General features: G+C 36.6%; 2 protein-coding genes across 9 annotated transcripts; both read left to right on the top strand.

The window, feature by feature from the left end:
• The first annotated feature begins 12,929 nt into the window (after positions 1-12,929).
• Positions 12,930-17,231, top strand: LOC110806496 (uncharacterized). Of its 4 annotated transcripts, XM_022031387.2 has the most exons (10): positions 12,930-13,127; positions 13,254-13,289; positions 13,804-13,944; positions 14,033-14,520; positions 14,945-15,031; positions 15,947-16,088; positions 16,212-16,345; positions 16,621-16,683; positions 16,781-16,849; positions 16,973-17,231. In XM_022031387.2, exons 4-10 carry the CDS (start codon positions 14,329-14,331, stop codon positions 17,045-17,047), a joined length of 762 nt encoding a protein of 253 aa, XP_021887079.1. In that variant the 5' UTR covers positions 12,930-13,127; positions 13,254-13,289; positions 13,804-13,944; positions 14,033-14,328; the 3' UTR covers positions 17,048-17,231. The 4 variants fall into 4 exon arrangements, with proteins under 4 accessions (XP_021887079.1, XP_021887078.1, XP_088073916.1 ...); XM_022031386.2 differs by lacking the exon at positions 13,254-13,289 and having other exon boundaries at positions 13,804-13,936; XM_088217790.1 differs by lacking the exon at positions 13,254-13,289 and having other exon boundaries at positions 13,804-13,942.
• A 1,935-nt stretch (positions 17,232-19,166) lies between these two features.
• LOC110806490 (RING/U-box superfamily protein) lies at positions 19,167-23,116 on the top strand. 5 transcript variants are annotated; one of them, XM_022031376.2, is made up of 5 exons: positions 19,167-19,254; positions 20,570-20,699; positions 21,567-21,996; positions 22,178-22,287; positions 22,368-23,116. In XM_022031376.2, the coding sequence occupies exons 2-5, from the start codon at positions 20,634-20,636 to the stop codon at positions 22,395-22,397; spliced, it is 636 nt and encodes a 211-aa protein (XP_021887068.1). In that variant the 5' UTR covers positions 19,167-19,254; positions 20,570-20,633; the 3' UTR covers positions 22,398-23,116. The 5 variants fall into 5 exon arrangements, with proteins under 5 accessions (XP_021887068.1, XP_021887070.1, XP_021887069.1 ...); XM_022031378.2 differs by lacking the exon at positions 19,167-19,254 and adding an exon at positions 19,255-19,352; XM_022031377.2 differs by lacking the exon at positions 19,167-19,254 and adding an exon at positions 19,259-19,356.
• The last annotated feature ends 1,431 nt before the right edge of the window (positions 23,117-24,547 follow it).

Genomic DNA, 24,547 nt, shown 5'->3' with positions numbered 1-24,547 from the left:
TATTTTTCTTAGCAAACTTAATTCCAGGACCGTCCCCATACCCCGTCCGGTATGAGCGCCAAAACAATAAACCTCAATACCCCGTCTGGTATGAAACAACATTCACGGTAAGGTTCCCTATGAACCCAATCCGTCCACCATCTCCTAAGATATCTAGTGAGGCTGTCATCTTATCCATTTATCAAATCACACCACTTTCCTATTTTTCCTTAGTTTCCGTTACCGACTCAAACATAAATACATAAACAAATAACATACGTCCAACAAAGCAAGCATATCTTAGATTCCCAAAATTAAACAGTAGTGAAGTAAGCAGTGATTCATGCATTTAAAACTATAGAATAGATAAACTAGATACCATAGTACATTTAAACTATAAAATAAATCAAGCAGGAATCGACAGGGAATAATGTCTGATTTCGAGCTCCATTAGCAACCTTAATTAATTATGCATATTTATTAATTGTACAAAATATAGTATTATCATTTATTCGAACTTTAATTCCATGATAGGAGATAGGGTAAGGGGTTCTTACCAGATTTGACACCGAACCCTAAATTTTCACTACGCCTACGGGCGGTCCCTAGGTTCCCTGAATTTTTTTATCGGGAACTAAAACGTGCTTACGGTACCTACACATGTCCTAAATAACTCAAAAATCAGACCCAGGGCCTATTTGGCCAATTTCAGAATTCTGGCACGGCGGCTCCGCCGTGCTTCGGCGACGGCGCTGCCGCGAGCATCGATAATCCACCTTGGGTTGACTGTTTTTGACCGAATTCAGCCAAAATTGCATCGGTTCCTGTGAGAAAACATCCTTATGGCCCTTGGTGGGCCGAAAAAATACAAAAAACTGAAACTTACTGGCGGTGGGGCTCTCCGGTACGGCAGCTCCTCCAGCTCACGTTGCGGTTTGGCATTTTGCTTCAGTCAACCTGTAGAGGAGGGAACGGTGATAATAAAGATGGAAAAATCACGTCGAACGGGAATCGGGAAGGGCCTCATCGGAGGCAAAAATTGAGACACTCCGCGGCGGCGCCGCTGGACTTCGGCGGTATTTTTCAACTAATTGGCTGGTGCTTTCGCTCTGATTTGGCTATAAGTGGGTTTAAAATCGAATTCTGAGCAAAGGGTAGAATTTTTACCTCATTTGGCGGTTGGAAATTGCTCCGATGCGGCGGCGGTCGGCTCCCTGGTGACTGGGCTGTCTTCTCCGGCGAGGGGCTGTGGCGGCTAGGGTTTGGGTTTGGGTGTGGATGAGATTATTTATAACCATCTGCTTTTCATCTATGCCGTCCATCACATTTAATCTGAACCATCCGATCGCGATTAAATAGGAAATGAATATGGACCATTTATCGCGATTCAATCTGCACCGTCTGTGCGTAATTCAATCTGGGCAGTGCGTGCGTGATGCAATTTGTGATGTCCGTGCGCATTTTTTATCTGGGTCATCCGTGTTCATGGGAACGGATCTCAGTCGTTCGATCGTGCGCACACGGATAACCCACGTGGCTCCCTTCTGTGTCAGGGTCTCTGCTACCTAGCGCGTCCTGGTTGGCTGGAGCTGCTGACCGGGCAGCTGATGTGGTGTAATTTTTCTAAATTGTGTTTTGACCTCTGGTTTTTTCTTTTTCTTTCAAAAATACCCTCATAACCCAAAATTTTACCAATTTTCTCCAAAATTATTTTCAATTAAATCCCTAAATAATTCTTACCCTTTATTATTATTATTATTATTATTATTTCTATTTAAATAAATTAAATTAAATTAAATTAATGAAATTAAAATAAAATTTTTTTTCTTGGGTGTTACAACTCTCCCCCCTCAAAGAAATTTGGTCTCTCAAATTTGGTTCTTACTCTCGCTCGAACAACTGAGGGTACTGGGCTCTCAAGTCTGATTCTAGCTCCCATGTAGCCTCCCTTGGTGTGTGGTTCTGCCATACGACCTTTACAAAGGATATTTCTCATTGTGGAGTAATCTACTCTTTCGATCCGTAATGCCGACTGGTACTTTTTCGTAGGATAAGTCCTCTTGGAGTGGGAGGAGTTCGTGGGCCAAGACATGAAATGGGTGCCGGTTGTACTTGCGTAGCATGGACACATGAAACATATTGTGGACCTTGAAAAACTCTAGAGGTAGTGCTAGTCTGTAGGCGGTGGTACCAATCATGTCTAAGACTTCGAATGATCTAATAAATCGAGAGTTCAATTTTCCCCTCTTTCTGAACCTACTAATTCTCTTAAAATGAGTGACCTTAAGAAACACCCGGTCGCCTTTCTCAAACGCTAAATCTCTCCTCCGGGTGTCCGTGTAACTCTTCTACCTGCTCTGAGCCGTCTGAATGTTCCTCCTGATCTTAACTATCTTGGATGTGGTTTCCTCTACCAGCTCCGGGTCGAACAATCTTCTATCGCCCTCTTCTTCCCAATAAATCGACGATCTGCATGGACGTCCGTAAAACGCCTCATACAGAGCCATGTTAATGCTCGCTTGGTAGCTGTTATTGTAGGCAAATTCTATCAGGGGCAGATGGTCATCCCAATGGCCCCCAGAGTCAAGGACACAAGCTCGAAACATATCCTCAAGTGTACGGATTGTCCTTTCTGATTGTCCATCAGTCTGAGGGTAGAAGGCAGTACTGAGTGACAGCTTCGTTCCCATAGTTTGCTGAAAGCTACTCCAAAATCGAGAAGTGAACCTAGGGTCCTTGTCGAACACCACTGTCACTGGGACTCCATGCAATCTGACTATTTTCCGGATATACATTCTTGCTAACTTGTCCAAGAGATCGGTCATCTTGATGGCTAAAAAGTGGAAAGACTTAGTGAGCTAGTCAATAATTACCCAGATGGCGTCATGTTCTAAGCGTGCCTTAGGTAATCTTATCACAAAATCCATGGTGATATATTCCCACTTCTATTCCGTAATCGGTAAAGGCTGAAGTAGCCCGCCTGAGTGCTGATGCTCTGCCTTGACCTGCTGACATACTAAGCATTTAGACACAAAGTCAACTATGTCCCTTTTCATCCCATTTCACCAAAACCGGGGTCGCATGCTTTGGTACATTTTGGTGGTTCCGGGATGCATGGCAAACTTTGAGCTATGGGCCTCTGTCATGATGTCTCTCTTCAACTCACTGTCATTTGGAACACATACCATGCCCTGAAATCGGAGTAACCCATCGGCTGAGACTTAGAATTCTGAACTAACTCTCTGTTCTACATTGTTCTTGAGGGCTATTAGGGCCGGATCAGCTGACTAAGTTTTCCTTATTCTCTGGATTAACTTAGGCTGGACGGTCAAATGGCCCAAACATGTGGCTCTTCTCAAGTCCTGAAGTCGAACCTGTTGTGTAACCCCAATTTGCCTGTATTCTGATACCATCAAATGGGCTAAAATACCTACATTTTTTCTGCTGAGTGCATCGGCTATCACGTTGCCCTTATCCGGATGGTACAAGATATCATAATTATAGTCTTTAAGAAGTTCTATCCACCTTCTCCGACACATATTGAGATCCTTCTGAGTGAATATGTGTTTCAAACTCTTGTGATCGGTATAGATCTGAAAGGTCTCTCCATATAAGTAATGGCACCAGGTCTTCAAGACGTGTATGATTGCGGCAAGCTCTACGTCATGGGTGGGATAATTTTTTTCATGACTCTTTAACTATCTGGACCCATAAGCTATGACCTTCTCATGCTGGCATTAGAACACAGCCCAGGCCTAGATAGGAGGCATCACTGTAAACCGTATATCCCCCCAATCCACTCGGTAAGGCCAGTACAGGTACAGTAGTCAGCCGCTTCTTTAGTTCTGAAAAACTTCTTTCACAGTCCTCATTCCACTCAAACTTGGCATTCTTCTTTGTGAATCGGGTTAGGGGAGCCGCTAAACTAGAAAATCTTTTAACGAACTTGCGGTAATAGCCCATCATTCCCAGAAAGCTACGGATTTCTTTAACTGATGTCAATTTCTCCCAGCCAAGCACCGCTTCAACCTTTTCGGGATTCACTGATACTCCATCCTTTGATATAATATGTTCTAGGAAAGCGGTCTGCTCAAGCCAGAATCAACACTTACTCAACTTTGCATACAGTTTCTTTCTTCTAAGAACCTGCAAAACTTGGGCTAGATAGTGAGCATCTTTTTCTCTGCTTTTTTAGTAGACCAAGATGTCATCGATGAACACGATGACAAATTGATCTAAGAACTCTCTGAAGACCCTATTCATCATATCCATGAAGATGGTTGGGGCGTTAGTTAGCCCAAATGGCATGACCAGGAACTCATAGTGTCCGTACCTGGTTCAAAAAGCTGTCTTGGGGATGTCTTCTGTCCTTATTTTCACCTAATGGTAACCTGATCGCATGTCTATTTTGGAGAAGACCTGCGCACCCTGCAACTGATCAAAGAGGTCATCAATCCTGGGAAGGGGATACTTGTTCTTGATTGTGACCCTATTTAATCCTCTGTAGTTAATACATAGCCTCAACATTTCATCTTCCTTCCTAGCAAAAGTGACTCCGGCACCCCAAGGGAACACACTGTGTCTGATAAAATCACTGTCTTGCAATTTAGTGATCTGTTTCCTCAACTCCTCCATCTCAACGCGACTCATGCAGTAAGGAGCAACCAAAATGGGCTGGGTGTCTGGCTGTAGATCTAAGGTGAACTTGACTTCCTTATCCACTAGCAGTCCCTGTAGTTCATCCAGAAACACATCTGGAAAGTCTCGAACTACCGAAATCTCTTAAATACAATTCTCTTTCTTGGATTTGCCTAGTTAAAGAAAATAGCAAGGTTAAGGTATTCGACAATTAAGAAGACTTGCCATCAAGAATAAGTACTAAATGATTTTATTAATTTGTAAATGACTCCTCATTAGGAGGATTGAATACAACCTTCTTACTAAAGCAATCTATGGTGGCGTGATACGCCACTAGCCAATTCAACCCTAAAATATATCAAAATCTCCCGTGTCTAATTCTATCAAGTCTACACTCAGTTTCCTATTTGCTATCTCCACAGCACAAGCCCTGTTGACAACTTCTCCTAATAGTGTTACACTCTCAGCAGTAGATACAAATAACATTAAATCAAATTTATCAGGTAATATATTAAATTTAGATGCAAAAACAGGTGAAACAAATAAATGCGATGCACCAGTGTTAAACAAAACATGAGCAAGATAGTTACAGATAGTGTACATACTCTATACCATGTCCTGGTCGGCATCGGCATCCTTCTGGGTGAGGTTGTAAGCCCTACCCTGGATAGGAGGTCTTCTCTGATTCTAGTTCCTTGGGCACTCTCTCGCATAGTGTTGGCCACTACCATATATACGACAAGTGTTGTTAAGGTGGTAGCATGGTTGGTCTCCGTGATCTATGCCGCAATGTTGACAGATCATACCACGTCCTGCCACTGGAGCCTGAGGGGGAGCCTAGATCACCGGTTTGGGCCTCTTATTCTGTTGGACATGCGCAGTAGGTACTGGTATGCGAAGTGGAGCTGAGGGTCTGTGGTTCCCTACTAACTGAGGGAGGGTGTAGAGGCTCCTCTCCACTAACTGTGTCTTGTCCAGAATGGCTGAGTATGTCTTGAGCTCCGGTACAAATAGGTGCTGCTTGATCTCTAGGCGGAGGCCCCACTAGAACCTCCTAGTCTTCCTGCCCTCATCCATCAACGTCTCAGGGGAGTATCGGCCCAACTCTAGGAACTTACGGGCATATTCTGACACCGTCATGTTCCCCTGGACCAACTGGACAAACTCTATCTCCTTAAGATCTCGGATGTGCTCTGGGAGGTACTCTGCATGGAAGGCTGCTAAGAACTGTTCCCAAGTGATTGGAACAGGCAGGGTGGTCTGCTTGAGTTCCCACCAGTGATCTGCTTCTCCCACCAGCATGTAAGTAGCAAGGGTGACCCTCTGCTCAAGAGTCACTCCTAGGATCTTGAAGGCCTTCTCCGTCTCCGTCAACCAGTACTGAGCATCTTTAAAAGAAGATTCCCCTACAAAAGTAGATGGTCTCCTGTACCTCTCTACGAAGCCTGGGTCAATTATGGAAGAAGCTGGGTCCCGCGAAAGAGGGACTGGGCCAGGCTGAGGATAGACTGGGGGGCCCTGTGGTGGTACTTACTGATATGGTGGGGGTACCAGATTATACTGTGGCGGTGCCGGGCAGTACTGTGGCTGGGGCACTGGATTATACTGTGGCGGTGGCACTGGGTGGTACTGTGGAGGAGCAGGCTCGTACCGGGGTGGCTCGGGATCCTCTCGCTGCAGTGGTGGCTCAACCTGTGGTAGCGAAGGAGGGTCAGGTAGCTCCCTTCTCTCCTCTCGACCCTACTGAGCAGCAATGAGTCTCTCCAGCATCTCAAATATTCTGTCAATGTCTTTCTGAAGTAAATCATCCCGGGCTGCTCGATTTAATGGAGGTCTTCCTCTCCTCATCTCTCTATACCTGCATTTCACAAGGAAGGGTTGAGTAATGATTCATTGGTTTGGTGTTTCTCTAAGTATCATTGTGTAAGGGACGAGTCCGACGAACGCGGCTCTGATACCAACTGTAACAGCCCCGAAAATTCAAAAGGAAATACATATGATGAACTGAGTGCGGAAGCGAAATAAAAGATTAAGATTAATATCCCTTACACAATAACTTAAAAGTAGTAAATAATATCACGAAATAAGTTCTCTAAAAGAAATACGAGAATTAAGAAAAATAAAGAAAACTATAAGGTATCTAGTATCTACTTGCCGTCTTCTTGTGGATCGAGCTCGGGAACTAGGTCATCTTAATCTGAAATGGTTAAATAAAGAATGAGCTACACTAACCCAGTAAGGACATCACACTAATCACCATCACAGAAGTAAAAGTTGGTAGAAAACCAAAAACAATCAATGGAGCAGTAGATTTAAACAAATTCATTTATCAATAATCAAACCATTTACCGTCCACTTACCGCATTGAGATTTATAAAAATAACCTATGGAAACAATAATATTATAAATATCATGAATTCATATATAATTTGTAACGTAGCACATATCATACTTTTATATTCAAATCATCAAACAACAATTGTCTATTTTTATCAGCCTACTAGTATCCATGGGGATCCATAGGGAGTCCCCGCTACACGCGAATCATTCCCCTTAGCAAACTTAATTCCAGGGTTGTTCCTATACCCCGTCCGATATGAGCGCCAAAACAATAAATTTCAATACCCCGTCCGGTATGAGGGTGAAGCGGGCTGTCCCCATACCCCGTTCGGTATGAGCGCCAAAATCATAAAGTCCCATACCCCTTCCGGTATGAGACAACGTTCACGGTAGGGTTCCCTATGAACCCAGTCCGTCCACCATCTCCCAAGATATCTAGTGAAGCTGTCATCTTATCCATTTATCAAATCACACCCTTTTCCTATTTTTCCTTAGTCTCCGTTACCAACTCAAACATAAATACATAAACAAATCACGTGCGTCCAACAAAGCAAGCATATCTTAGATTCCCAAAATTAAACAGTAGTGAAGTAAGCAGTGATTCATGCATTTAAAACCATAGAATAGATAAACTAGATACCATAGTACATTTAAACTGTAAAATAAATCAAGCAGGAATCGACAGGGAATAATGTTCGATTTCGGGCTCCATTAGCAACCTTAATTAATTATACATATCTATTAATTGTACAAAATACAGTATTACCATTTATTCGAACTTTAATTCTATGAGAGGAGATAGGGTGAGGGTCCTTACTAAATTTGACACCTAACTCTATATTTTCACTATGCTTACGGGCGGTCCCAAGTTTCTCTGAATTTTTTTTTTTTCGGAAACTGAAACGCGCTTACAGTACCTATACATGTCCCAAATAACCCAAAAATCAGACCCAAGACATATTTAGCCAATTTTGGAATTCCGGCACGGCGGCTTCGCTGTGCTCCAGCGATGATCCGCCTCGCGTTGGCTATTTTTGGCCGTTTTCGGCCGAATTAAACCAAACTTGCATAAGTTCCTATGAGAAAACACCCTTAGGGCCCTCAGTAGGCCGAAAAAATACAAAAACCAAAACTTACCGGCAGTGGGTCTCTCCGGTACGGCAGCTCCTCCAGCTCACGTCGCAGTTTGGTGTTTTGCTCCGATCAACCTGTAAAGGAGGGAATGGTGATCACAAGGTGAAAAAATCACGTCGAACGGGAATCGGGAAGGGCCTCATCGGAGGCAAAAACAAAGACACCCTGCGGCAGTGCTGCTGGGTTTTGGCAGCGTTTTTCGGCCAAATGGCCGGTGCTTTCGCTCCGATTTGGCCATAGGTGGGTTTAAAATCGAATTCTGAGAAAAGGATATAATTTTTACCTTGTTTAGCGGCCTACAATTGCTCCGGTGCGGCTGTGGTGGGCGGCGGTAGGCTCCCCAGCGGCTGGGCTGTCTTCTCCGGCGAGGGGCTCTAGCGGTTAGGGTTTGGGTTTGGGTGCGGATGAGATTATTTATAACCATTCATTTTTTATCTGAGTCGTCCATCGCATTTAATATGGACCGTCCGATCGCGATTAAATAGAAAATGAATCTGGATCGTTCATCGCGATTCAATCTGGACTGTCTGTGCGCGATTCAATCTAGACCGTCCGTGCGCGATGCAATCTGGGCCGTCCGTGCGTATTTTTTATCTGGGCCGTCCGTACACGCGGGAACGGATCTCAGCCGTTCGATCGCGCGCACGTGGATCGCCCACGTGGCTCCCTTCCACATCAGGATCTCTTCCACCTGGCGAGTCCTGGTTGGCCGGGGCTGCTGACTGGGCAGCTGACGTGGTGCAATTTTTCTAAATTACATTTTGACCTCCGTTTTTTATTTTTCTTTCAAAAAATACCCCCATAACCCAAATTTTCATCCCTTTTCCCCCAAATTTGTTTTCAATTAAATCCCTAAATAATTCTTACCCCTGTTTTATTATTATTATTATTATCTCTATTTAAATAAACTAAATTAAATTAAATTAAATTAAAACAAAATAAAAATAATGAAATAAAAATAAAAACTTAACTTCGTCATTACAAAAATTCTCATGCAAATAAAATATAATAATAAAATAGATTTATTAAAAAAATAATATAGTAAAATTATCAAAGTTTTTAACCAAAATTATAGTCAAAGTGCACATTTGCCTAGTTCTTCTTTCTTCATTTTCTTCTTGTAGTCTTAGGTTGACCAATAGGCTTGCTCTTAATTTTATATTTGTATGATCTTAGGCATACCACATCCACATGATTTTCGCATCTATATCATGCATAAAGGTTTCATATATTCATTTGATCACATTAAAAAAAGTCGTAAGAACTAACATAGGTATCAAGCATGAAAGAAAACCAAAAAAAAAACCTAAATGGACATACCTTGGTTGAAATTTGACTAGTTGTTTTTTTTTTCTTACTTTTTCCTCATCTTTTCTTACTTCTTAATTAATCTTTAGACTCTCTTTGAAGTTTTCTCTAGCAACAAAAAGTACTTTTAAATATTTTTAATTTATTTTCCTGAACTTTTAAAGAACTCTAATTGATTCTTAAAAAATATTTCATTTTTTGAGTGCTTTCATATTTAAATAAAAAATACTAATAAGAGTGGCTAAGATTTTAGTTATAAACAATTAAAGATCATTTATGATGGGAAAAAAAAAGGTGAGAAATATTTTCCATGTTAATCCACATAATTTACTAATTTGGGGGATAAAAACATATTCAAAATCGTTAAAATCATAAAGTTCTGAGGAAGAAAAATTCTTTATTTTTTATACTTTCTCTCGTTTACTTTTTTTTTTCTTTTTACTAACACATTCAAGCTCTACAAACTAATTTATTAGTTTGGCAATGTATGACAATAATAGTGGGGAACAAGAGTTGTCATTGGACATTAGTTAAAGCTTAATATAGCTAAGCTTTTATATTGGCCAGTGCTATCTGATTGTTGGACCATGTATAAGGATTACCTTTAAGACCTAAGTTAAAAAGGTCAAGCTTTTCCATAAAGCTAGGATTTATGTGAATTATGTTCCTCTAGTTTAAGGATGTTATTGAAGTCTTTCAAAATAGTCAGAGCAAATAGTGGACTTGGGAAAAGAGTTTAATGTTATTCCAAAATTTAGATTTCTTTCTATAACATAGAGATGTATAAACACATGCGTACAACCAAGATATATGAGAGATAGAATACTTAATAAAAACAATAATATAATATTCAGATTTATGAATTACATGTATTGAGATGGAGTCCCAAGCCATTCAAAGGACCCCCTCAACTATAGTGGAGGACTAGGAGAGAACATATGGGAATCGTATATTGTTACATAGGAGCTCAATTTGAGCTTTTAATTATTTAGTTTTTGATAGAAAAATAAAAAAGAGTGAGATTTATTTACAAGGGCTTGTAATTATCTAACTACCATGACGTAGTCTAAGCCACGATAATTATCAACTAATAGTTTTATTGAGAGAGAATTGGTGATGGTTCACCAATGTCATAATATTATTATTGGGGGGGGGGGGAGGGAGATGAATTTGGATGTGGATTTTAGGGTAGAGCGTTAAGTGGAAGCAATCTGTTTAAAGGGAGTGCGAGTTCAAGGGGCTTTTTATATGGTGGGACTAAATCTGGGGTGATAAGTAAAAAAGTGAAAATGTAAATAGGTAGAAAGGTAGAGGAATGACTTGGCAAGAGTTGGTTTAAACTTCTTTCTAAAATGAGTAGTGATGGTGAGATTGGCGCACCTTTTAGGGTTGCGGATAGTAGTCCTTATTAGGCTTATTGTGGGCTGGTCAGTGGCTTGGATAATTCGGGGAGAGGGTTTATAAGGTAGTAATGGTGGTAAAAGAGAGTGTTGGAGGTGGAATAGGGGGATAAGGGGATAATGATAGGGAATTTGTTAAAGTGGTAATATAAGTGTTAGGGGGAGCTGAGGTGAAAAAAGTAGGGTTGATGACTTGTCTATTGGAGGAAGTGAGTGGATGAAATGTGATAAAGATAGGGTATAGGGTGAGTAGTGGTTAACGAATCATGTTGGAAAGAGGTGAGATGTATCTAAAAGGGGCCCCATGAGGTCTATAAGGGAGATACGGGTATAAGTTAAATAAGTGGAGTAAGATAAAGGGCTTAACAGGGCATGAGGGATGTGAATCATTTGGAAAAGCTCTTGAGCTACCACGTATAGAGAATGGAGAAAGGTTTTATTATAAGATGGCTCCCTATGACCATGCTGTTTGATAATTAGGTAATTTGGGGTCAACTTTATTCCAATGGCTAAAAAGTTTTAGGAATTTACCCTTAGGGGATATGAAAATGTTGACTTTAGTGATAGGACAAAAAAGAGAATTATAGTGCAAATACCCATATATATAACAAAATTAATAAATCATTTTATATTGAAAATGGACCCATAATTCCTTTTTGCCTAGAGCTAAAAACATACTAGTTATTAAAGGATTAATAAAATTAAATTTTAGTCGAGTATGAATACAATCAAACCAAATAACTTAAACTCCCCACAAATTTAATATTTAAGACCAAGCCTAGTAGAGTGCTTATTTGACAAGCATTATGCTTAGTTGAGATGCATAAAGGGAGGTATTTAACTCTAAACTAAAGTTTTGTTGTGTTGAAATCTATGTTTTTCACTACTATATGATGGATACATGTTTTTACAATACAAGGTTTGTCTTTGATAGACTATATACCCTAGTTTAAAACATTATTATAATAATAGGATGTTCAAAATAGAAAAGAACAAATTAGTTGAAGTCCCAAAATTTCAATTAGTTGTTGTGCTTTTTAAATATTATGCTATATTGGAGAGAAGGTAGCTGACGAGATTATTGAGAGGTGGATAAGAGTTTAACTAAAAGAGCACTAGGTAAGTTTATTTGTAACTGATCAGATTCTATGGTTATAATTAATATTGGTGCCAGTTAACATACTAGCTTGTTGGATAATTAGGTCTAGATTTTCACGAGATGTCATATTTGGCTTCTGAAGATGATTAAGTAAGAAAAGGGTTGGAGCAAGGGGAGATGGAAACAGTTTGGAAGTAACAAAAGGAGGTGGAATAAACACAAGGCAATCAAAACATCGATGTGAATAAATACAAGTGGTAATGGAAATGGAAACTAAATTTCAAGCATGACTCATGCTTGAAATAGAAAACTTGTCGGAGAAAACTTAAAACATACTCTTTTCATTACTTTAAAAAAAAACGGAATTCCTCTATAAATCAATTGATAAACAAGTAATAATAAATGTAATATAATGAATTTGACTATATTAATATTATTATTATATTACAAAAAAAGTGTAATTTTGTTAAATCTGTGTCCCATTAGGAATAGGGACTTGATGAGTAACCAAATTATATAATATTACTCTCATTTCTACCCACGATGAATAAATAAATAAATTCAAATAAAAAGAAATTATATGTTATTTATATACACGAATGTGATGAATTTTTCATGTAAGCTTTTTTTTTTTTAAAAAAAAATGTACAGGTATATATATATTATATATATATAAATGCAGATAATAGTTGCAGCATAAACTTTAACCGGGACCCACGAGATCATGGCAGCAAAGATACAGTGGACCCAGAAACGATTTTCCCGCTCCCAGAATACGACAAAACGCCACGCTAAAAACGCAGCTCGTGCATTTGAAAGCCGAGCTAAGAAAGAGTGGAACAGGCAATGACCGATAAACCAGTCAAGCCGGTGATAAAATGTGTGACCGTACGGCACATGGCAGGTCGTTTCCATGGCAGTTGGTAAGCATTTAGTGTGTGCTTTGCTTCTCTTCTTCTATTTCTATTTATATATTTTTTTTAAATTACTTTTTTTTTCTTAAATATATATATATATTATCTCTGTATTTGATGTTTGTGTGTATCTATTTTACCTTATTATCTTCCTCTTTCTCTCTCTCTCTCTCAAAAGCTGTGCATTTTCAGGTCTCATTTCAAAATCTCATTCCTACTGCATTTAAACTCTCTGATCCGATATAAACCCCAAACACCTCACCCCGAAATCCTCCGGTTTCGCGCATGGTTTAAACTTTCTATTCCCACAGACAGGTACTCTTCATCTTTTATGTTTCCTAAAACCTCTCTGTTCTTCTTTGCTTTTTTTTATTCAACAATTCCTTCATTCAATTCATTCCCTGAACTGAGTTGATGATACTCCTTTTGCTTGTTTTTCAGACACAGATATATTGTGCATAAAGAAAGACAAACTCGGTTCTCAAGGATTTTATTTCATGTTTCTTCTTTACTGTTTTTTTTTTTCTTTCTGTACTCGCATGCTTTCAAACATAACGAGCTCAAAATTAGTGGTTTTGGCTTTTAATCAGGGTCGATTTTTTCTCTCTCTCCTCATTCAGTTTTCCTGGAAAATTCAACAAGGAATTAACATTGCATTGCTTTTTATAGCAAATGTTGCATTGTAATTAACTATAAGGTTTATTAGTGTCATCATTCTTTTGGATATTCTGACCATTTGGCTTTAGATTTTCGACAAATTTGATTTTCTAAATTTGGATATTCTTCTCTTCCCTCTTGAAATTTTCCCTGCGACCAAACGAGTTCTCTGTTATACAATTTTTTTTTTTTTTAGAAAGGTTCAGATTGGATTAGAAATTGTTGTATTTATCAACTATTTTTTTATTTGGAAATTATTTTGAGTGGGATCAATGTTAGTTCTTATTTATTGATTATTATTTACTTAAATTGACCTTGAGTGTATAATTTTCAGCTTCAATTGTGACACCACTGTGGCTTGGGCTTGAATACTTGTAATTTGGACCATTTATTGCGATCAAACTGAGCCCGTGAACCAGTGACGGGGTTCGTTCATCGAGGCTGTTCGCATTCAACGCTTCCTCAAAGTATTCGTGTCAGAATAGGATATTCTCTCTCTGTTAATGGAAATTAATTTCTCTCTGTCTGGGTTTTTCATGACGATTGTGCATTTTTTTCTACAGGAATTTTCATTGGAAGGATTCATTTCCACTCTGTAAGAGAAGTATTCAGAAGTATTGTTTTAGAAGGCAAATTTTGGCCAATTGCTAAAATTCCACTAATACGAGCAAAACCCTTTGAGAAAGAAGCTGGCCAATTGTGTTTGATTGATGGGTTATCTTTAAGCCAACTATCGGGTTTTTTCTGGTGACGGGAGATTTAGAGATTTTGGGTGTTGGATTCCTGTCAATTGCTCTTTCTTTAATTTATAAAAGCTTAATTTATCCAAAATTTGGCGGGTGAAATTGAGGTCAACGAAATGCTGGAGTCTGAATTGTGCTCAGCTCGAGTTCTCTCACCTTTTCGTGAGGAAAGTGGCGATGAAGAGCTCTCTGTTCTTCCCAGGCACACCAAAGTTATTGTCACAGGAAACAACAGAACAAAGTCTGTTTTGGTGGGCTTGCAAGGTGTGGTGAAGAAGGCTGTCGGGCTCGGTGGTTGGCATTGGCTGGTATTTCTTCCTTCCTGCCTGTTTTTCCTTGTAACTCACTATGAGCACTAATTTAATGGTATTTCATCTTTAATCAGTTTATTGATTAGGTATCATCACGAAAAGCAAATAACAATTTTCTAGCTCTGTATTTTTTCACAAGTATCCCGAAGAATTTATTCCGTCATGATCCCAGGATTTGTCTTTAGCATTCCGACATAAGCGTATTAGTCTTTGGGGGGTAAAAGAACTTGCTTCCTTTAGGTGTTTTTCTCTACGTTAATTTAGTTTTAATTGTTTTATTCTAAAAACTTAAGTCGGATGGAATCTGAAGCGGTATTTAGTTGCCATGTATACTGACTTCTATTCTATGTCGGTTTCTCTACTTGCCCTATTATGACTTAAAGACTGGCTAGACGTGGCTATATATTCTTTTATGATTTAGGGTTTGGGCTTTATCTTTTCCCCGAGATTGAAGGTAGCTGTCTCGTCTCATAACTCATCTTGTTCACAGTCTTCCATGAGTAATCAAGTAAGTTGGACGTTCCTCACGTTCTGAAGCTAGTGACTGCTTGTGACTAGTAATTTCTTTATGTAATTTTGCCTACTGTCCCCAAATCTAAAAGAACATGGGGAACTAAACAATTATATCTTGTCTGAATATAAAACCCCTGTCTATAAATTTATAAAAACCTAAAATTTCAATCTATCACATGGCATATATGACTCGAATCTATTACACGTGACAATTTCAATATGAAATTTATACTTAATAATATATTTTGTGGTAGTTATCGTTTTCTTCTCCTCCAAAAGGGCCTTTATGAATCCTTCAAAGATGAATATCCATCTCTTACAAAACCTAGAAGCTAGAGTTTTTGCAGTAGAGGAAATCTGTGATTCCTTTCTTCAGTACCTTGTTATGATGATTTTTTTTTGTGAGAAGATATGGTAACTTCAGCTCTGTTTGCAGTTAGACTAATTAAAAATAGATTAGTTTATTAAAATTAATTGAATTCTTTGGAGTTGATTTCAAAAATCAAACCTAAAAAAGAAATGGCAGGATAATGTTTGACTCATAGATTGCGGATTTGATCTCAGTATGCAGATGCACAATTCTGATAGGAGGTTACCAGAACTTGTATTTGACAGATTATTCTCTGCTAAGTACCTTTATTAATTAAATTTTTATGGGATTAAACGTCAAACAATTAGTCAATTCAGATACTCTCATCTTTCAGTCAAATATGTTCTATCCATATCCATATTATTGGTGGTTTATGGGTGTCTCTTTTGTTACTTGGTAGCTTGAAGTTGAATATTCATCTTTCAGTTGAATATGTATTGTTACTTTCCTCTTGTCAGTTTATTGGCAATTCGACTAGCTTTATCATATAGTTAGCATGTGAGCAGTACTTTTTAAGACCACTAATTCTTCTTTGTGCAGGTTCTGAAGAATGGTGTTGAGGTTAAGCTGCAGAGGAATGCACTCTCTGTCTTGGAACATCCTACTGGAAATGAAGTAGATGAAGATGATTTTGATAACTCCAGCAGTGGCTCAGACATTTGTGAAAAGGATCATGATTTTTGTAAGCTAATCAATTTATGCCTGATAAAACCATAGTTTCAGTTTTGAGTTTATGACCTATCAGATTCAGCATTCAAGTATCTAAACTTGCAGTTGTCTTTAAATTATATTTTTCCCTTGGCAGCTAGTGGTATTGAGTTTCATAGACTTAGCAAACCAAGAGTTAGGCAAACAAGGCCATGGATTCCATCTTCATCGACAAAGACTAATCGCAGTAGTTACAGAGATGTTCAGTCCATTATTCATGCACCTCAACCAGTAAGGACTTGAATATACATATGTTGATATATAGCATGACTGTTTGCAGCTTGCAACTGAGATTGTTAAACATGAAAATAACCATATTGATGTTGGAACTGTTGGCTGAAATTATTCTGAGATTACAACAATATCTAATACATTCTTATTATGGTATTTGGTTTATTTTGCATAGTTGGCAGAATTATAATATTTTTGCATAATTTAAAGTCAGTTATGGGAGTGGAAAGGGAGAATATACTGCAATACTAATTCCGTTTGCCAATTGCTTTCAGAAAGTGAACCTGGCAAAGTTGGAAACGAGCTCATTGGGGAGATATTGCAAACACTTTAACCTTGTAGGTTATGTTTGACTTGTCAGATTTAATTTGCTTTCCTTGAGAAGGTTTAGATAATATGATTTCAGCTGAAATCTATTCAATTATGAAACTCTAGGCTGGCATCGGTTCTGATTCATCAAGGGAACAGATGCTGAGGGCTGCACAGAAACATTTTATTTCACAGGTCTCTCTCGTTCCCTCCCACACTATCACACCCACAAAAACACAAGCCGATCCTTACTGAGACATGACTGCACCATGTATGTATTATGTGTATCTGAATTCTAGTTCATGGTTGGGTGTGCAGGTGCGATGTAACGAGGCACAAGTGATATCTGAGTTCATAGTTGCGGCAAAGAGACTGAAGAAGAGCGGGCAGTGAGGAGGTTTGGATGTTAAAATGCATTGTATAATTATATAACGTATAAACTCTAACCTTTAGGTCAGGATCTAATCATAGGTTAATGTGGGAAGAAGGGTTAGTTGGCAATCCCAATTTCTTCCAGAACTCTTAACCCTGCACTTGTATGTCTACAAAAATGAGGATGGGTGTGGATAGATTTGAATGTGACTTAAAAAAAAAAAAAAAAAAGCTGGCATTGGTTGATGGATCAAATTAAACTATGGATTGATGGTAGATTTGGTAAGAGTAAAAAATTTAAATTGAGATTGGACTGTGGCAACTGAACCTTTAAAAACTGTTTCCAATGGTTGTAGGAGACGATCACATCCGCATAGGTAATTATATAATTGGATTAATATTAGAAATTGGAAAATAATAATTATAATAGTAGTAGAAGGCCAGGCTGGCATTTGGTGTCACGAGTGTTGGGTGATGTGGACGTAAAAAATTCACAATCATTTATTTATTTATTTTAATAATTAAAACATCAAATGTGGGATGTGACATCCTCCCTCTCCGTTCCATTCTTGGCTTTCCAACCAAAATAATAATAATCAATCGTTTCCGTATTTATTTTTTCTATGAATGTGTACTGAATTTTTATTTAATTTAATATTATAAGCTTTTATGGCACTTTTAACTCAATTTATGTAACAAAAATGTTGGCTTATATTAAAATAAATATGCTTTTTGAAATTGAGGATTGAAATATAAGTTCAAAAATAGAATAGAAATTTCATTTTTGAATTCACACTTAAGTGTATAAATTATATTAATGTAGATTTATGGAGTTTAGAATGTGTTGTTTTAACCTACTTTTAATTCATAATATCGTATTAAAAAAATGGTAATTTTAATTGGTGTATTAAAATTAATATGAAAATTGAAAGGTAATAATTAATTTACATGAAAATGCATATATAATCAAATCATGTGCGAACAAAACCAACCATAAATTTTCTTCCTCTCTCTCAACGTATTCATGTAAATTCCTAGCTCAGGCCTTGGCATTGTGAGCAGAAAAGTATTATTAGGGTGTTAATAGAGAGCCCATCTATTTTAATTTTATTTATTTTTAGAATTATTATCTCTAATCCTGACAAAAATATTATGACATAGTATTTTAATTATATAATTAATTATTTGAGTTTAATCGATAAATAGAATGGAGCTCGTGAAATGTTGAAAAAAATAAATTAGCGTATAAAAGAGGAAATATATAAGTCTTTATGTTTGTGAGATGCGAGAGTCCAACAATGTTAACATAATTAAAATTCACTTTACTATTACTATTAATTACATATAATATTTTAATTATATTATTAAGAAAAACACAAGCTTAACACATTTAAACTATTATCATAATTAAAAAATTAAAAGTGAAAAAGGTAAAAGTAAAAAAAAAAAAAAAAATGATTAACACGTGTCCATCAGAAAAGCTGAAAATGTGAATCTTGGAAGTACCTATTTGTCTTCAAGTTAATATGGGATTTATTTGAGGTTAATATGAATGTGTAAATAAATATAAAATAGAATTTAAAAAGCATATTTAAAGAATAACAAAAAGGAATAGCCATTGTAAAAGGTCTATACAGTAGAAAAAAAAAAAACATTTTGTTATTCAATTGAAAAAAAAAAAGAAACATGTTGTTATTCAATCTCCCTCGCTAATATCTCATACATTTCTTTATTTACTATTGTATTTTTTTTTTTTTACTATTTTTATTTTGCGAGTAAAATCAATACAAATGTTAATTAATTTGCATGCTAGTTTATCAGTATGTAATGAATATATTTTTATTGATAAATAAAAAATATAAATTTAGAGCAGACGATTTCAATTCTTATAAAATATCATATTTATCATCATCCTTGTGTATAAATTAAAAACAAATTACTTGATTTAAGGATAATCTTGTTGTTAATCAAAACTAAATCTCACAATATGCTAATCTCCTGGCTACCTACGTGCTGTCACGACACGATGCAGCAAGTAGATTAGAGCGGTCAAAGTAGGAAGCGTTAGGGAGAGTAAAACCCACTCATTAACTGCACAGAGTAAAATTATTAAAAAAATTAAAAATTAATATTTAATTAATGAAACTATAAATAAAGGAGTCCACCTTTCTCAGTGCAACTGCAAACAGCCCTTCTTTTGAAAGTTCTTTCAGAATCGAATAGTTGTGGTAATGATGTTGAAAACTCTCTTTACCTTCACGTGCTTTCTCTCCATTTTCTTTTTTCATTTGTAGGTTTCTCTGTACGCGAAAACGATAAAATCTGTGTTTGTATTCATCGATTACCTCTCTCTCTTTCCCTCTCAATTTTTTTTTTCCTCTCTAGTTTGCCCAGTCTTATTTGATGGCTTTGCTTTCTTTTTTTTTTTTTTTTTTTTTTTTTAAGCTGAGATAGTCTCTGAATTTCGTACAGCTGTGTTTTGTTTTTTTCCTTATTCGCTCAGTTGCCGTTGTGGTTTTTGATGGATTATGGATTATAATAGCATCGCTTAGGGTTCTGTCGATTGGATTTCGATTACAGTTGTGTGATTTTGGAGTTATTTATGTTTTTGAATTGGTTAGAGGGTGATTCCGTGCTTTAGCTATCAATATTCGTTTTGTAACTGATGAGTGGATTTAGGCTTGTTTTAGGGAGAACTTGATGATTGAGCTCTTTCGGTTATAGTCATATGATTTTTGTTGTGTTCTGCTGCTTCTTCTTTTGGAACTTCCCTTCTAGCTTCGTGCAATGGTCGGTTCTATCAAGAAATGAATGTTTATTGATTTTATGGGTTCAGTTTTGCTGCCTTTTTACTGGTAGGACCACTTGTATTTAATTGCTGCACACAAAATCTGTACTAGGATTTCTGTTTCCGTCAAACCATGTCTTCTGTTTCTTTAGATTTTCTTATTAAAAACGCGACAGTCTTGAATTTTAGTTTAATATTCTTGAGCCTGTATTTTCGAGAGATGTAATTTGAGAAAGATAAACTCAGTTCAGTTATAGGGGCTACAAATAGATCTTGATGCCTAGTATGTGGAGATTGAATGAAAAGCAATGTTCTTGCTTGTCTGCAGAGGTCCTACCAATATCGATTAAGAGAACTTTAGCATTAGGTTGTTATGTGCATCGCACAAGTTTGTATACCAATCATTATGTCATTATTAACCTTCTAGAATTTTAAAGGCTGATTGTTACCATTGTCATTATTAAAGGCTGATTTTACTACTATAGCCTGGAGTTGGGAGAACCAATGACATGAGATGCATCTCTCTGTGTTTATGGTGTGCTTGTTTCCTTTGTTGTCTCAGTTGTTCTTGAAGACTTCTTATGCAACTAGTCTTTTCGACCAAACTTTTTGCTCAATTGTTTTGTTTGTGCTTTTGTATGTGTTATCAGCATCAATACCATGCTATCTTTTATGTGTGAGTTTTATCTGGTTACAAAGTCGTTAAGCGTAATATTATTTGTGCTTCCTCTGACAATGTTTTTTCTATTCTGAAGAGCAAAAGATAATGCACCAAGTGAATATGAGTTTAGATTGGCAGCAGAAATAAGTTTATAGAGAATGGGAGGCTGCTGCTGTTGTTCTTCAAAAGGACCTGACTTAAATGTGACAACAGCATACTATTATGTAGGTATATCATTTTTTTTTTGTTCTTCTCTTCTTTAGTTCAGTCTCATTTAGCGCCGAGCACAATGGTGTCATCATTGTAAATAGAAAATAATGAATTAAGATGCAGCAAAGATCTGGAGTACTTCTTATGATAGTTCAAGCACATAGATAGAACTGTCTATCATTTTATGCAAGTACGATTCAAGTAGCAAATTAGTTTTTATATTAACCTCAAATTTTAAAATATTGTGGAGGTGTTTGGAGTTGTTTATCTTATGTTTATCAGCAGCGCTAAACTCTTTTTTCCATTCTCTCTGTTGGTAAAAGATGCTCACTAGGTTTTAAAAAGACTTTAAAGAAGTTAAAAATAAACATCTTGTTTCTAATTTTTTAGCTTCCTCTTTTTTTTCTCTGACAAATTTCATTCAAATCTCTCTTCATATACAGTTAAAATTAACAATATGTAGAATAACTTAAATTATGAAATATTGATAATAAAAAATATTCTTGTAAAGAAATAATTATTTATTTTTGCAATTAACTCTATTGAAACATATAACTTCTATTTTTAAACCAGAATCTATTTGCTTTAAGTGCTTAAAGTACCCTAGTACATTTAGTAATATGTGCACAATCAATGGAACTTTTGTTATGCAAAATTAATGGTGGAATGCCAGCCTTTTTTTTTTTTTTTTCCCCTGAAAAGAGACTGCTGAGTCTTAATCTCTCTAATCTCTACAAGGCCATGTGATTAGTAAATTAAAATTAAATCCAGATTAATATGGGGATGAGAAATGTACTTTGTTTCACAGCAACAATGCTGTGCGTATAATCAAATTATTGCTTTTCTTTTCATTTTGTGATTAAACTTCACCACATCTGCAGTATCCAAGAGAATCAGAAGAGCATGTTCCCCTATCACCTCATTATGGGGCTGCCTCTGCACTTTCCACAGGACTTCTGGTAGATACTAATCTAGAAACATCAGTCCCAGATGCTTATAGACCACCTCCTCCACCTATCCCTTTTGATGTGGCTTTTGGGCGTCCACAAACTCCCCCAGGATCTCAAGAGATTTGCATAGATAAGCATGATGTAGCATTGGGAACCCTAAATTCTGATTCTGTTGAAGAAACAGTTGGTGGGAATATTAAGGAGGCTTCAACTAAGTGCGAGGACTTGAAGGAAGCTGACTCCAAATCAACCCAACTTGATGTTGAATCAACCAAGGACCTAGAAGCAGAGCTTTCCAAGTTGGTCCAGCCAGTTGTTTTATCAACAGAGGAAGAGGATGTTTGTCCAACTTGTCTGGAAGGTGATTCTGCCTTAAACTCTTAGGCGACTTGCAACTTCTGAATTTCCTGTTGGAATCCAAATTCTCTGTACTTGCACCATTTTAGCTCTTTTATATGCTTATACTTTGCTACTAAGGTATTGCACTTGCAATGCTTGGAGTACAGAAATTGTGAATGTTTCTTCTGGTTACTTTGTTGCAGAGTACAGCATAGAGAATCCTAAAATTGTCACAAAGTGCGAGCATCATTTTCACCTTGCATGTATTCTTGAATGGATGGAAAGAAGTGACACTTGTCCTGTTTGTGACCAGGTTTATCTCAAAAATAGTTTTTCCATGTATTGCATAGTATAATTCATTATCCTGAGAAGTAATAACTCTGTTACGTGCAGGAAATGGTATTCGATCCTCCAATTGATTAGCTCCTTTAAGCAAGTTTTTGATGTCGGATGTTTGAGGAGCAAAGATCACAAATGCTTCAGACATTCTGGTTCCCCTCTCTCCCCCTTCCTGTTAACATTGCTTTTTTCCATTGTTTGGAATCAGGCAATGCTTTTGTTTATTTGCTTTCTTTGAACGTGAATATTTTGAAAGGAAGAAGGAAAAAAAATGAAGAAAGAAAGAGGGAAGAAAAGGAAAAAAGAAACAAAAAAAATTAAAAACATGAAACTTAGATACAGATTGGCTTTACCAGTGGTTCATATGTGATGCGTCCTTTCACTTTTAGATGTCCAAATCTTGTCGATATAACAGCAACTGGCACAAAAGAAACGAGATGCTAGTTACATTTATCAACTGAACAGCCTGATAGTTACCCAAAAGTCAGATACCTCTTTGCTGGGTGTCATATTTCTGCCTATTTGCAATTTAGCCTGTGAATTTATGTTGTTTATTGATTCTGAAAGTGACGTGATTTGTTTTTCCTATTTCTGTGTCAGCGTTTTGAGTTTAGAGGATTTGTTACTTGTAAATATTTTGGGTTTGTCTCTGTTTGATGGTGGAGGTTTTGAACAGTGCAAGGATAGCAGAAGAGTCGATTAAAATTGAAAGGCCTTTTTTTTTTTTTGTTTTACATGAATCAATATACTTTTTAATCATAGATTTTGCACAGTTCAATTTTGAGGTTCTGTCTTTTACTTCATCAATTGCTTGCGTGTGATGATATTTAAGAGAGAGAGAGAGATATATATATATATATGTCTTTTACTTCACACATATATATATATATATGCTCATATACTGATGATGATGTATGGCTAGATTTGAATGTGCTACTGGAAATGCAGTATTTTGAGGAAAAGTTACATTAACCGTCTTAGTTTTGAGCCATTTGGAGTTAGTATAATATTGTTTTCCTAGTGTCTTATTCAGAACTTAAACTATCCTTAGCCAAAAATGTCTGATATATTCTCATATGTTATCATAATTTTTTATATTTAATCTAGTTTTATAATATTATTATTTTTTTTGTTACTATTAAGTAATAAATAATGTTTGATAATTAAAAATCATTGTTAATTAATTATAAAAAATAATTTATTCAAGAGTATTGTCCTACTATACTTTATCTTAGGATTATCCGTCTAGACGCTAAATAAGAGCCTATGGCCACATGCCTACTTTGTAATTTGTCTCTGTAAGGATAAAGTTTCTTTTTTGTTTTTTTGTTTTTATAAGTTCATATCCTTTCAAAAATTGTGTACATCAATCTCTTTAAGGTGTACATATTTATCACGTGTTATTAGATTTAATATATATTATTATTTTATTTAATTTTATAAAAGATAAAGTTAATTTTTAAAAATTATTTTTAATTAAAAAATTAAAAAAAAGAAAGAAAAAATTAGGAGCATAAAATTATTTGAAAAACAAAACATGTAATACTGAGCTCCCTCTCCTACCCGTCTCCTTTTCTCCCTCAGCTGCCCTGCAACCAGTAACCTCTCCTCCAAACTCCCCTTTTCTCGCTTTCCCACCAAGCCAATCCCCTCCGACAAGAGATTGATTACCAAGCAGCCCAAGGAAGAGACCATCTTCTTTCTCTTTCCTCCCTTTATCTACGTCTTCACCATTGTGTCTATACATACATATGTATATATATTGTGTTAATCTCTTTCGAAAGTCCAGAGTTTGGAAAAATTAATCTATTTCAAACAATTGTACATATATATTTTTTTATCTTGGAAAAATTAAGCTGGTGGGTGGGTTTTGTTCAAGAAGCTTGGTGATTGGTGAATTTGGAGGAGAGAGGCTTGGAAGTTTGGAGTGTGATTGACGACAATAGGTGAGATTAAAGAATATATATAGTGATAATACATTAAAAAAAAAACACACTCTTGTAATATTAAACAAGTACAGATTGAGTATTGCTTTATTCTTCGGTGTAAACAGAAGGGTGCTCTTTGTCTAACTAAGCCATTGTCTGACACTGTTAAATAAATGTCAACATGACATAAATAGTTCATATGAGCATTAAAGTCTAAGTATTGTTAGTGCTGCAATCATCTAACTGTTTTTATCATTACTAGTCTATTCGTTTGCAGTGCTATGTTTTTGCGTTGTTGAGCTGGGA

Source organism: Carica papaya, chromosome 4, assembly GCF_054855325.1.
Source record: "Carica papaya isolate Zhongbai chromosome 4, ASM5485532v1, whole genome shotgun sequence".
Taxonomy (NCBI): Eukaryota; Viridiplantae; Streptophyta; class Magnoliopsida; order Brassicales; family Caricaceae; genus Carica; species Carica papaya.
Note: the sequence above shows the minus strand (reverse complement) of the source record. Positions and strands in the feature narration are given on the sequence as shown.

Coding starts and splice junctions, on each gene's coding strand:
- LOC110806490 (XM_022031376.2), top strand. CDS start 20,634: ATGGGAGGCTGCTGCTGTTGTTCTTCAAAAGGACCTGACTTAAATGTG. Junction 21,997..22,177: donor TTGTCCAACTTGTCTGGAAG/GTGATTCTGCCT, acceptor ACTTTGTTGCAG/AGTACAGCATAGAGAATCCT. Junction 22,288..22,367: donor CTTGTCCTGTTTGTGACCAG/GTTTATCTCAAA, acceptor TGTTACGTGCAG/GAAATGGTATTCGATCCTCC.
- LOC110806496 (XM_022031386.2), top strand. CDS start 14,329: ATGCTGGAGTCTGAATTGTGCTCAGCTCGAGTTCTCTCACCTTTTCGT. Junction 14,521..14,944: donor TCGGTGGTTGGCATTGGCTG/GTATTTCTTCCT, acceptor TTTATGATTTAG/GGTTTGGGCTTTATCTTTTC. Junction 15,032..15,946: donor AGTCTTCCATGAGTAATCAA/GTAAGTTGGACG, acceptor TTCTTTGTGCAG/GTTCTGAAGAATGGTGTTGA.